This window comes from Histoplasma capsulatum (assembly GCF_000150115.1).
Source record: "Histoplasma capsulatum G186AR genomic scaffold supercont2.3, whole genome shotgun sequence".
Taxonomy (NCBI): domain Eukaryota; kingdom Fungi; phylum Ascomycota; class Eurotiomycetes; order Onygenales; family Ajellomycetaceae; genus Histoplasma; species Histoplasma capsulatum.
This window is the reverse complement of record NW_025544803.1, coordinates 1,836,571-1,849,851: the sequence shown is the minus strand read 5'-3', so window position 1 is coordinate 1,849,851 and position 13,281 is coordinate 1,836,571. Positions and strand designations below refer to the sequence as shown.

Below are 13,281 nucleotides of genomic sequence, written 5' to 3'. Positions count from 1 at the left end.
CAAGATCCACAGCCACTAGCCAGCAGCTGAAGAAGACTTGAAATTGATGGTCAAATGAGTGTGATTCTTTGTGGATTGGGTGTGAGATAACTGCTTACTGATGTTGTCAAAAGATGAATTGTCATAACTTTGAGCAGAGCACTTGTTGGATGGTTTTTGATGATACTTATATTCAACTTCTGAGTAGTGAGATTGTCAGTTGGATAGATGATGTTGAATGTGGATATACAACAGTTAAAAATCTGTCAAGAAAGATGACAAAAAGATTAATGGATAGAAAGAAGAAGAAGAAATGAAAAAGTGAATCTATCTCTACTTCTAACCCTTCTATACAGACATCTCAGATGTCAGCAGTTATCTTCCCTCTCTTAACTCCTTCTTCATCTAATATTGTGTCTTCAAGTGAGATAATCAATGTGATGGTGATGAAATATATGATGGAAGGAATGGGAGGCATGGGAGAACTGAATTCAAACTTGTCATTGAATTCAAATCTGCTGTTGAATTCAAACCTGCTGTCAAATTCAAACCTGCTGTTGAATCCAAATCTGCTGTTGAATTCAAATCTACTGTCAAATCCAAATCTGCTGTTGAATTCAAACCTGCCTTCTATTTGAAGTAGTCCAATCCCTCAGTTTGATGAACATGCAGATCTGTTTATTGATGAGTTCTTCAACTGATTGATGACAGAGAGATCTCAAAGAGCAGAAGCTCTTTTAACTGCAAAGAGTATTATTCAGAATGAAGAATTTGAACTGAATTATATACAGACAATGACAAATAAGCAGATGGTTCAGTTGAATATTGAAATGGGTATATTCTTGATAATAAGAGATGGGTTAAAGAGTTCTATCTGACAGTCATGGTTGAAGGAGATTAAATTGTCTTTATCTGCTGTTTATAGTGATGACAGCAGACCTCATACTGCTTCTACTTCTGAATTTGAAACTTAGATATTATATATCATCATAATTGAATTGCAATCTGAATCTTTCTAGATTTTACAATACTATTCTATATGAGCAGATCTGAAATATCCTCTTGCATCTTCTTCTTCCATGAAGTTCTCAACTGCATGATGCAAGAAGGCTTCAAAATCTTCATCAAACTGATTCTCTAACTGACATCTATATCTTCTAATCCATTCTTTCAATGTGTGAAATGACTCCTCTATAGAATTATAATCAGGAGAATATGAGGATAAGAATAAAAGTTCAATGTCAGCTTCTCTGCAGAGATCTCACAGTGCTTGTGAATGATGAGAAGAGCAATTATTCATCACTAGGTAGTGATAACCTCATTGACATTTGAGCAGTATCTGGACATGTACAAACTCATTGAACCTCTCTGTATTATAGAACCTCTGATATATATCATAATCAAGATATTCATTGACATTTATTGCAGATAAGATTGACCATCTGTGAAATTGTTTACAGAGCCTTCTAATGTGACAAGAGAATCCTCTACTTGATCATTCATATTGTTGATCTGCAGTATATTCATTTGCAGCACTCTCATCTAAAAATATAAGTTGATCAGGTTGATACTGAGTAACTTGAATATGCCATTCAGCTCAAAGTTCTTTGTCACATTGAGTGGCCATGGGTTCAACCTATATCAAATAGAACTGATGAATTAGCAGGTTCTATAAGTGACAATTGCAATAATTAATCATCTTTTTCTGTGTCAAATTCAGTTTCTTCAACAATCTAGATATCAATTGAGAGTGGATATCAACATTAAATTCATCCTTCACAAAGCAGACAGCCTCATTGTGATATGCAGTTGGATATGTCTCAAAAAAATCCTTCAAATCTGACAAGATATCTGGTGTGATCTTTGGCTTTACACTCTATGTTGAATGAGGACTTCTAGCAGTTTCAAAGCAGTGAATATTTTGTTGGATTTGATATACAGTGGTCAGATGGCACTCAATGGTCCGTGCAATCTGAGCAGGCATATAACCATTGTTTAGAAGGTGTATGATCTCATTGGTGGTAAATTCACTGAGCTGGGGGGGCATATTGGCAGATTTGATGATAAAGGTGTGTATTTGATGATAAAGGTGTGTATTTGAATGAATTGGATGATATTTGAATGATTCTAGAGATATGTGGATATTTTGGTTATTTTTGTGGTGTTTTGCTACTACTTTTCAGGGGGTGGCAGAAAATTCTGTTTTCGCAAGCTTTACGTCCGCCACAATATGTATCTGGAGAGCTGGATAGGCTCCCGCTAACTGCTTGATAGTTCTCGAATTTACAAACCCGTCAAAGAGCTTACTTTTGTTCGTTCCTCGAACAGTCTCTCAGTCGCCTATCACTAACAAAACCTTGAATAAAAATTCTTATCGACAGTATCACCAATGTAGAGCAAAGATCTCTTTGCTCTTAAGACTTGGTTCCTCCAGGAACGAAGGAAATTTCTCAGACACCTCTGCTATCCGAGCCCTCAAATGAGCAGCCAAGCAACGATGTGTTTATTTCGCGGTCTGTGATCGGCCAGGCCCTTGAGGGTGTTGGTAGGGATGGGAAGAGGATGCAGCTCAACCGAAACACGTAACTCAGCGAAGGAAGTTTTCGTCGCCCTTATTCAGATAACTATCAGATGCTGGCTAGTATCAGTCGGCTTGGCCCTTAATTAGAGATTTCAGCTCAAGTCCTATAAGCGGAATCTTGGACCTGAAGGTTGACAAAACCATTTATCCTCCAAGAGCTGACGAGTGGTCGGCGTATCTCTTGGATCAAAGCTTCGTTGCCCTCAGCACAAACTCTTTATCTTCCTGGCATATCTCTATACTGATTGTAAGATGGAAATGCTTCAGTGCCTCACTAGGGATATTCTGCATCATCCATGTAAGAACCGCAAGCCTTCCCTGGTCTGCAATCTCTTCGTATGATGCTGGGAATGGACCGAAGCACCGATGGTGCTTCATGAGGATTTGACGTCATATTCATCGTAGTCTATTGACTATGTGGAACCCTTCCCCATAGAGGAGGCTAATAAGCTGCATTTTATCATGGTTCACAACGAGCATGATTTCGATGGTTCTCTAGGAGAATAAACTTACGAACACGCCAAAGGGCCGAATGCCAGTGGAAGGAGCCCATTTTATTTGAAGATGTGCTTCGGGGTTCTGATAGGGTCCCCCGCATTGAGCATGAGGAGAGTCCAGCTTGATGCTTCTACTAGCACTTCTGCACTCTCTTCTCAATTCAATGTCAATTGAAGGCCACACGTACCGGCCCTTTGTTGGGGGTCCGCTATCGTCGAAGAACTGATCCTGTTAACCGCAGCATTCCTAAGAGCTCCGGGACATAGGAAATAGCACATTGATTTGCTGAGATACTGCCTCATTCTCAGTCACAAATTCGCTCCTGAAGAGTGGTATTCATTCCATGAATTTCATCCCGAAATGCGATTGGAAAGCTCAAGATGTCTGTTGGATCTAAGAGGAGCGTCTGATTCTAATCTGACCACTGGGGGTCGCGATGCTAAGGGAGTGTCAGTCTTTCCCATATTGTTTATTTCCATATCTGGTTCATGACCTTGCCGTCGCTGGACATGGAGAGATGCACGCTGAGCTGGCTGACTTGAGCGAACGCTGGGCAGAATGACGAACACTCTTGAATACAAGTGTCCATTTTTCTATAACCCATTTACAAGGTCCTGTTAGTGGAAGACCTATCTGTTGTTGGTAAAATTATATACAGGTCCATTTCCTTTTCTTCAGTCGCTCCAACGCCATCAAGTATTACTAAATGAGTGGGCCAGATAATTGGCCCCTCTTCAATTTTTGAGTGAGATGTGGAGCATAATCGTTGTATTGTACAAGGAAAGCCGCCCTAGATAGTCCTCATCACATAGACCAGATGATGTCCAGCTTGAAACTCCGCGAGATCACCAAAATTTAGTCAAGGGAGGCTCGAGTTTGAAAAAGTAGTGGAAAAAAACACAAAGAACCTAAATCCAACGCTATTTATGCTTGAAAATACACCACGTAAAAAACATGAAAAATACACATGTACGTTATGCCAATGAGGCAGGGCGGAAGAGGATCTATATACGGGTATGGCAAAGGGGTATAGGCCTAAAATTGGATAAATGGGATATACAAGAAGGGAAGCTTTTCACGGAACGAAATTTTCATCATTTCCACTAACTTGCCAGCTTATATCCAAGGGCATCCAGGTCGAAAATCCACGACAAGGGTGGTGCAATCGAATAAACCAAAGTGCCAATTTTTCCTTGTGTGAATTATTTTTTGTTACACTTTGGGCTGGCCAGGTTTCACTCTCCTGGGCAATGTCCATGGCTCAGGGCAGACAACCTAAAGCGTCAATCAAGTTAGCAAACACGCATATGATAGCAAGCTGAAATAGGGAGTATTATGGATATGAAATCGCTCACCTCTCCCTCACTATATGCCCAAAAATACACGATCATTCCAATCAGGTAATAAAGTGCGGAATTGGTTCCCTGATATAGCAATATTGCGCATAGCGTACTGATAGGAAATACCAACAATCGTATTTCAATGCTGCGATGTATCGCAGTTCCAGCGAGGGGTTTCAACGGCCATTCCCAGGCTAGAGATAGGATTCCGAACAACACATTGAGAATCTGCAGGACAGGAACTGGCTTTACGGCTCCATCGAGGTTCTTTGTCAGGAAGTCCCAAAATATTTTGGGCCAGAAGAAACCGTGGACTCCCGCGGCGCATTGGACTAGATAATAAGAACAACCGTGATCAGCACTGGAATATGGGATGAAAATGAAATTTTTCAAGGCTGCCGGAGCCAGGATGAACACCTACGTGTTGCTGCTGTCAGGATGATAAGGCGAGCCCAATGGTTCTTGATCAGCTTTCCCATCCTTAGAATGTCCTACTCCGTCTTGTCCTTTTTTTTTTCTTGAATTATTTGCTTCCCTGGTTTCAGAAGCAAAAAATCAGAAGTGTATCCCTCCACTTTCTTGAACGGCTTCAAATTTATACAAATTGGGCCGGGCAAAAACTGCAAAGCGACTCCTTTCGACCAGCGAAAGACGGATGTATATAAGACTTCTGGGTTCGGAATCTTCCTAACGAGAATCAATCGAGGTAAAATAGCTGTCGCTCAGCGATGCTGTTTCCCTCAAGACTACCGACGAGACATGAGGTAAACAGGGCGCTTCGGCGGATAATGTAGGAATAATAATAATCCCCCCAGAAACTTGGTTGCTGTGCTTTGGCGGCAGAGCCGGCAGCGAGGGGTTTTGCTTCAGTTACAGCAGCTTTTCAGAGCGGAGAATTGACTTTTCTTTCGGTCTAGTGCTCGGTTTGTTTTGCGTTGCGACAGTGGCTGCGGGAAGCCTATAGTTATGCGATACTTGCACGGTCTCGAATGCGCATGAAGGAATTGTATAGGTATTTTTCCAACGGGGAGTGTTTGAGAGGTGTTACAGAGTCTGGATGTGCATATTAGCGTTCTGCTACGGTTGAGATGAAAGGGCGGGATCGAGGGCAACGGGAGGTACATACATAAAAGCTTTCTACTATTTGAGGATAGGAGTGAATAATGGATGATGATTTTGAATTATTATTATTATTAGTTATTGTTATGTATCGTGGTCAACGTTTGTCTGTATGTAGAATATGTGCACTCAAAAGGGCGGGATCGTTTGCTGAATATGAGGGCGGATATGTGCCGAGCGTTGGAAGCGCTGGGTCAGGAAGACACACCCCTCTCAAAAACCCCCCGACCATGCGATTCGCTCCCACGGTTTTTTCGTGGCGCTTGCTTTGCGAGAGGGGCTTGAAGCGAGCTCGGAAATCAAGATACATTAATTCATGTAACTGGTAGGAAAAATCGCCTTTGAAATGATTCAATCACACCACTAACGTGTACCTTTTGAAGTGATTTTATGTTTGACCTCATCATCGCCCAATATGTGGCCGTTTCGTGCTTCCCCTCACGAAGGCTAGCGCAGTTAGGCTTGACCAAAGGATTCGCCTGCGAAAACGGATGCGACAGGTCAGGCATCATTGGCGATCCTATGGGCAAAGCTCTTTGATGGTGGAACGAATAATGAAGCAGAGAGGGGTCTGTGATACCTGGTGATACTCTGACGAGACACGAGCCTGCAAAGACCAATGAAGAGGCCGGCGGTCACCCCTTGCCTCTTAGCCTGGCTGAGCATCAGACGAGAGCCAGCGGGTGGCCCAGCCGATCCTTGGCCCACCAGGGTGTGCGCACTGACTTTGGGAACTGCTGCATCCTTGTTGCTCTCGGAAGAGGTGAAAATAATATGAACCATCGCTGCACGAAGCCCGCCCAGACATGCATCATCACGCATAAAGCTGTGCAGTTCTCCCGCTTCTATTTGGTGGAATTTTGGACCCAATCAACGTGGAGTAAATTCAAGGACCAAGGTTTGGAACTCATTGAGCTTCGTGGCATTGAATCCCATGTTGTCGGTGATATAATAAGCCACAGCGACCATAAACCCAGGGGTCAGATGCTAGTGATTTAATGAGCAGAAGTGAGATATCAAAGCGATCAAGATTTCGATAGCGAGAGGACAAGCCATGAGGAGAGCCTTTTTCAGAAGCTCCGGAAAGTTAATCCAAGTGTGACTGACAACACTTATTTTCATGTTCGTTGGTTCATCCCGCCCACTTAAACTTAATCTCCTAACTTAGCCAGAAACTTTCTCAAGCATCGCCAACCTCCGACAATCTGACCGCAAAATGACCTCCTTGCTCAAGAGGAGAAAATTTCACCAGGAGTTTTGCTTGCCATCCAATTTTGGTTGCGCATCATGACGAAATACATGCTCCACCTTGGCCATACTCTAGGTGCTCTCGATCATCGGCTACCATCGTAAAATGGAGCCGATGTATGATGATACTGTGACTGAGAGCTGGAGATATTTTATTTCTGTGATCCTTTGAAAGCGTCGTCTGGATCGAATCCCCTGTCTGTGAGACAATCCGCAAGAGCTCGGGGTGTCTATTCACCTCCCTTTTGAGATTTCCAGAACAGTAAACTCATGAGTGGCTTGCATAATGAAGCCGTGCCATTCGGCCTTCAAGGGGAAAATGCTAAAAATAGACCAAGCAAAGCAACCATCTCAGATGGTTTTTTTTTTCCGACGGGTTGTTGAAGGTGCTACGCAAATGTTCCAAGATGGACGTTGCGGCCCTCCCTTGTCAACTGGTTCAAGTAACAGGAATTACCAAAATCCAAAGTGGGACAAATGTCATTGAGCGCTTGCAGAATGCTCATGATAGGCCGGTTTTGAAAGCTCACAGGGGCTACCAGACTAAAGACTGCATGAGCAACTCAAACCAGCATCTTGGCACCCTGGATTCCTTTTCGCACTTTCGTACTAAGTTCAGACTGTTCAGTGCTCAGTGGGCTCCCCCGCAGTTGGCGTAATTAGTCTCCCAGCTTCATTCGGCCAGCAATCATTGGTCTTGTGGGTTAGAATTGTGTTGGATGACGTTTGTCTCTAGTTATCGCACACAAGTCAACTCTTGGTAAAAAGAAATTGGTTTAGCGTACTCCGTACCAATCACTCTAAAGGATAGGAAGGGTAGACCCTTCCGCATTGCCGCCATCACTCCCTCCCAGCCCACGAGGGACCGTCCCTCTTGGGTGGATTTCTTAAAGCTAGCGCATCGTCGGCTTTCTCTCGGACATTGGCTCTGGCACCTTAAGGCTAATAATAGCAAGAGCCAGGGAGAATGTCGGCAGGTTTACCGCATCCTCTGAGAAGTTTGCATCTGAAACTGTTGGTGGAGGCAGCAAGATTTCGAGGCTTGGTGTCAAGGAAGGACCAGTCATGAATGCAGGATACACATCAGAACTGGCAACCCTCAGGCTATTTGCTTGCCTGGGCCCCAAAGGTCTCGCTAAAGAGTAGCGCATCTCCAACAGAATATGATCGCGAGAGAGCCATTCGATGCAGGGCAAAGAGCCGTCCTGCACTGATATGCCCTTGCTGGCAAAATAGTTCACATTCATTCGTAGATATACCTACGGATTAACGACACCATCATATTAAGCCAACTTGGTAAAGGCCATAGAAAATACATATTAATTTTTGCTCAGTTGATGAACACACCTCATTTACGGCAATATTTCTAACGTTTTTGGATCAACATCCTATGCTGCCAGACTCCATAGTGCAGTTTACAGGCGGCCACTACCTGCACAGAGAATTCCTTGCTGATATCGTTGGAGCATTGTTAAGGTCTGGATTCGATTGTCGCACCGGACACAGCTGTGGGTTTTCGCAGAATCTTCACACTTCGATATTTATTTGATACCAGCTTTGGGTATTCAACGAAAGAGCCTCATCACGAACGACATCTCACCTTGAGAACTGCACCACCACGGCCAACCACAAGGGTAACAGACCAGAATAATAATATAGCGCGTTATAGCTAAAAAGATTGGTGCAAGGCTCTGTTTCTCGAGTCGGAATAAAAGAACGTCTGGCTCGACTTTCACGGTCTCTGGCGCTTGTGGATGTCTCATCCGTGCTTCAGAACCTCGGGGAACCATAATCCACCATCTTTTTTGACCGCGCATAAACCACATTGCATCCTGCGACGCTATCGACTACATCTCCAACACTTTTCAAACCGCACTATCGTCGAATACCTTCGATTTCTGATTCCGATCTCCTTAGTTTTTCCCCAACGAGCCACTATTCCTGTCCATCATCCCCCGATTTGCGACATTGCACGGTTACAACTTCACCAGCGCGTGAGATCAGACATCGGCTACAGCAATCTCTTACTCAATTAACCTTTTCGCCATAATTTGATTAACGGAAAAGGTAGAAATGGGCGGGAGAGGGGGGGGCTAAAGAAATTTTTTAGATATTGACATACCCAGCTTGTATCAAGCCCATTTTCAGTGTGGATACATGGATAGCGCAACAAGCCGGATTGGACAAAGGTCTGAACAACTCGGTACAGGAGAAACAGGAGTGAATAGACGTATCGGTCTGGGATTGTTCAAAACGGTTCCAGGCGAGGGGGCCGCTCGTTAAGTGAGATAATGGTCCGTGATATTATAGTTTAATATTTCGGTACCACTGGATTCAGGCGAGACCTACTTCAAGAGGTGATCGTTAAGACTGTTAGACTTCCTCAGATATCTTCCTCTCTTCGTTTCCCCCTCCTTTGGGGAATTTTGTTCGGTTTTCTTGTCTACCTGTTGTCGTTTTCGTTGAGGCTCGGATTCCTTTCTTGGACGTCACTGTTCTGGCTCCGGCCTGAGCTTTATTCTTTTCTCGGGGATCGCTGGCCGTCATTCCTCCTGTTTATTGCTAATCCTCCTTAATACCTGGCTTTTCCTATCTTTTGCAGCCTTAACAGCTTGTATTTTGCTGCATTTCCTACGATAAATTCCTCGTCGTTTATATACGAAATTCCACAACCGTTTCGCAACCATGAATTCGGCATGGTGGAAATCGAATTTCAGCGGCTCGAAAATTGTCTTTTACTTTTTTTTCCATGGATTGCATATAGGCATGTTTGCCTTTGGATGGTAAGTAAATCACACTGTCGATACTCTGGGTTTCTACGGGTGCTTTCTTCTGACCGATTAAAACAGGTGGAAACAGGCGGCTGACCCTCGGCTGGCACCCCTGAACTCTCTGGGATTTTCAGTGTGGATTTCTCGTGGTGCTGGTTTGGTGCTCTCGATTGATGGAGCCCTGATTCTGTTGCCCATGTGCCGGACACTGTTGAGATGGGTGCGACCGAAAATTCGCTGGGTTCCTTTAGATGAATCCCAGTGGTTCCACCGCCAGGTCGCATATTCATTACTTTTCTTCGCAATTGTGCATACAACTGCTCATTACGTGAAGTATGTATTTATAACTTTACCTTTCCCGATGGACGCAACGTGACTAACAGATTCTACAGCTTTTTCAACGTCGAGAAGTCTCAAGTTCGTCCCGAAACTGCTATTCAGATTCATTACACTCAGGCAGGTGGAATCACAGGCCATATCATGCTGCTTTGCATGCTGTTAATGTACACAACCGCGCATCATCGCATCCGACAACAGGCTTTCGAGACTTTCTGGTATACCCACCATCTGTTTATTCCATTTATGTTGGCGCTTTATACACATGCTACAGGTTGCTTCGTTCGAGATACAGTTGATCCAATTTCACCACTTGCCGGGAAGGAGTTTTGGACTCACTGTATTGGCTATGAGGGTTGGAGATGGGAGCTCTGGGGCGGGGGCATTTACCTCTTTGAGCGGCTGTACCGGGAAATTCGCGCAGCGAAACCTACAGAGATTACGAAAGTCGTCAGACATCCTTACGGTATGTGAATGCGTTTGAGTAACTTTGTCTTGGAAGTTTAATAACCTAGCCTTTTTACAACAGATGCTATGGAAATCCAATTTTATAAGCCCAGTTTTACCTACAAAGCAGGCCAGTGGCTGTTCATCAATGTTCCAGATGTCTCAAGAGCACAATGGCATCCATTCACAATCACGTCATGTCCATTTGACCCTTACGTTAGCATTCACGTAAGGCAGGTGGGAGATTGGACAAAGCAGTTGGGTAACCGTCTAGGTTGTGGTCCGCAACAAGCAAAGGACATTGATGGTCTTGACCCCCTGGGCATGTACGAAATCGCCATGCAGAATGGTCAAACCATGCCGAGCATTCGAATTGATGGACCTTACGGAGCTCCAGCAGAAGACGTCTTCAACAATGAAATCGCTATTCTTATCGGAACAGGTATTGGCGTCACCCCATGGGCATCAATTCTCAAAAATATATGGCATCTTAGAGCGTCTCCCAATCCTCCAAGACGCTTGCGTCGTGTTGAATTCATCTGGGTCTGCAAGGACACCAGTTCCTTCGAGTGGTTCCATGCCCTCCTTTCCTCACTGGAAGCACAATCGGCGGCAGAGGCCAGCGATGGCCAAGAGTTCCTCCGTATCCACACCTATCTCACACAACGTTTTGACCAGGATACCGCTGCAAACATCTATCTCAACTCCGTTGGTCAAGACATAGATCCACTCACAGAATTGCGGACAGGCACAAAATTCGGCCGCCCGGACTTTTTGAGGTTCTTCACAGCTCTGCGGAACAGCCTGCTTGATCAAACTTATATGTCTGGATTAGACGCTTCATTGCGGACGGATGTCGGTGTCTACTTTTGTGGTCCGAATCCGGCAGCTAAACTGATCAAGAAGGCCGCTAACGACTGTGCAACTAATGAGGTCCGGTTTAAGTTCTGGAAGGAGCATTTCTGATCTACTTAATTTTGCCAGTTTAGTTGTCTGTTACTTGGTCCGTGGTTTTCTTCTTAAATAGGCAAATAGTCGCCAACTGGATTTTTCCAAATGCAGGATCTGTTTATATTCATGAATTGTTTCTGTGTTGTCTTTAGGAATATCTTATCTCCAAAGTCTTATTGTTTTGCAAAGCGCTGTCTCCTTTTTCATTATACTTTCACATATACTAGTATCTATCCATCCCTTATGATACCATCTACCTCTATTGTTTCCTTCCCTTTGTTGCTGGCTTCCCGTTTATCTACTCGATCTCAAAAACTTCCTAAGATGTAGGCGCTGGCTTAGGACTGCGACTATTTATTCCCTTTCATATCTATTGGAGCTGATGTTCGACCTTTTCATATGTGGCTCTCAAGTCGCGATCATCATGTATTATTTGAATTTTCCAATTTTCTTTCTATTCATTACTCCCCGTCTCGAGCTTTCCCTGAAGAAAGTTGTGTGGTCATGTATGATTTCTAAAGCTTTTGTCAGAATTATTTTCAAAACCACAGATGTATGTAACCATCAGTCAGTTTTCGTCTCCTCCATCTATTTCCCTTTCTCAGCATATCGAGATTAACGTAGAGAGGAAATGTACTGTACATACTTTTGTTGAATTTACACGCATACACAAATACTCTTCTTCTAATGATGCTGTCTAGCGATGTAACTAGATATAAAATTTTACGATATACATATGATTCGCATAATGGCCGTTTACAATCCTGAATTCTAAAAAGGAATAAATACCACAAAGCAATTAGCACAGAATACTAATATTCAACTTATCACTTTCATTTTGCCAACATTCTGACACGTATTTCTATTCTATTGGGGAGCTTTAATTGTTTGAGGAAAAGCTTTAACATATGAATCTACAAGAACTGCCATTAGGAACACCGGTCTCATTTCCCAAGAGCAAAGGCTGAGGTTGATATTCCAAATCCACCATGGTTTCGGTGGATGTAGACAGGACACAACTCTGAGTGGCATCGATATGATGCTACTATCTCCCCCCCCCTCCTTTTCACTTTATAATTCTAATTTTTTTCGAACCCCGCTCTTCAACTTCTTTTTGGAAAAAATAACATCCATTTCTACCTGCTAATTCTGCAGTCCCTGTAAGAAAAAAACTTAATCCGACAATGCTTCTTGGAGCCAATACGAGATTTCCTAAGAGGGAACGAAGTATCGACATTGACACTTACCATATTTGAAATTCTAGATCTCCAGGCAGCATATTCCCTATTCTCTGATTGATAAGATCCTTGGATAACCCTGCTGTCATGTGAATTGGATGAGGATATACTTGCGAAAGAGTCACGGAGACGGATATCTCACGTTGAATCCCACCTTTATTCTCTCGATTTCCCTGTAGTCCAGAAGCTGTAATCGCCAGTGGTATGGATAGTACAGTACATTGACTGTCCAAATAGCACCTCATGCTTCCGGCGACATGTAGTCCTGGGCACTTCAGAAATTGAACCCAGACAAAGTTTCAATTTCATTCGAGTTGCTTCGTCAAAAGACAATGGTTGATCTGGAAGAGCGGAAAGCTCCAATTTTCCGCACTATTTTCAACAAGACCCCTGAACCCCCGACGAATGGTCCCCTGAAGCTAATGAATTTTGGGATCCATATCAAAATCAGATTCCCATGAACCGTTTGAGGAAAGCAGAGAAGTTCCTAACTTATTGATCCCGTAATTTTGGTGAACCATGACCACCTTTTCAACTGACTAGATGGGGTTGAAACTGGAACATTGCAAATTGTTTTGAAAATGAGTTTTCTGACTTCTATTGATGAGGAGTTTAGGGCTGCAAAGCACCTTATATTTGATTTGCCCATTCTCTCCCTATAAGAGAGGACTACCGTGTCCTATACAATACATGGTCCTTCACTGATTTGAGGGAAGTTTTCGGATATTATTTGGGACTTAACAAAGTGAGCGCCAATCTTTCCTCAATGGTAA

General features: G+C 43.5%; 4 protein-coding genes across 4 annotated transcripts; 1 reads left to right on the top strand and 3 right to left on the bottom strand.

Moving 5' to 3' along the window:
• Nucleotides 1–4,270: 4,270 nt before the first annotated feature.
• Nucleotides 4,271–4,877, bottom strand: HCBG_02776 (uncharacterized protein; the record flags this gene model as incomplete). Its single annotated transcript, XM_045429825.1, has 3 exons — nt 4,271–4,333; nt 4,414–4,730; nt 4,820–4,877. The coding sequence occupies 3 exons, from the start codon at nt 4,875–4,877 to the stop codon at nt 4,271–4,273; spliced, it is 438 nt and encodes a 145-aa protein (XP_045289720.1).
• A 1,141-nt stretch (nt 4,878–6,018) lies between these two features.
• Nucleotides 6,019–6,339, bottom strand: HCBG_02775 (uncharacterized protein; the record flags this gene model as incomplete). The annotated part of the gene is made up of 1 exon (XM_045429824.1): nt 6,019–6,339. One exon carries the CDS (start codon nt 6,337–6,339, stop codon nt 6,019–6,021), a length of 321 nt encoding a protein of 106 aa, XP_045289719.1.
• A 1,319-nt stretch (nt 6,340–7,658) lies between these two features.
• On the bottom strand, nt 7,659–8,591 carry HCBG_02774 (uncharacterized protein; the record flags this gene model as incomplete). Its single annotated transcript, XM_045429823.1, has 2 exons — nt 7,659–8,024; nt 8,409–8,591. The coding sequence occupies 2 exons, from the start codon at nt 8,589–8,591 to the stop codon at nt 7,659–7,661; spliced, it is 549 nt and encodes a 182-aa protein (XP_045289718.1).
• Nucleotides 8,592–9,450: 859 nt separating this feature from the next.
• HCBG_02773 (NADPH oxidase) lies at nt 9,451–11,285 on the top strand (the record flags this gene model as incomplete). The annotated part of the gene is made up of 4 exons (XM_045429822.1): nt 9,451–9,548; nt 9,615–9,869; nt 9,929–10,338; nt 10,402–11,285. 4 exons carry the CDS (start codon nt 9,451–9,453, stop codon nt 11,283–11,285), a joined length of 1,647 nt encoding a protein of 548 aa, XP_045289717.1.
• Nucleotides 11,286–13,281: the final 1,996 nt, after the last annotated feature.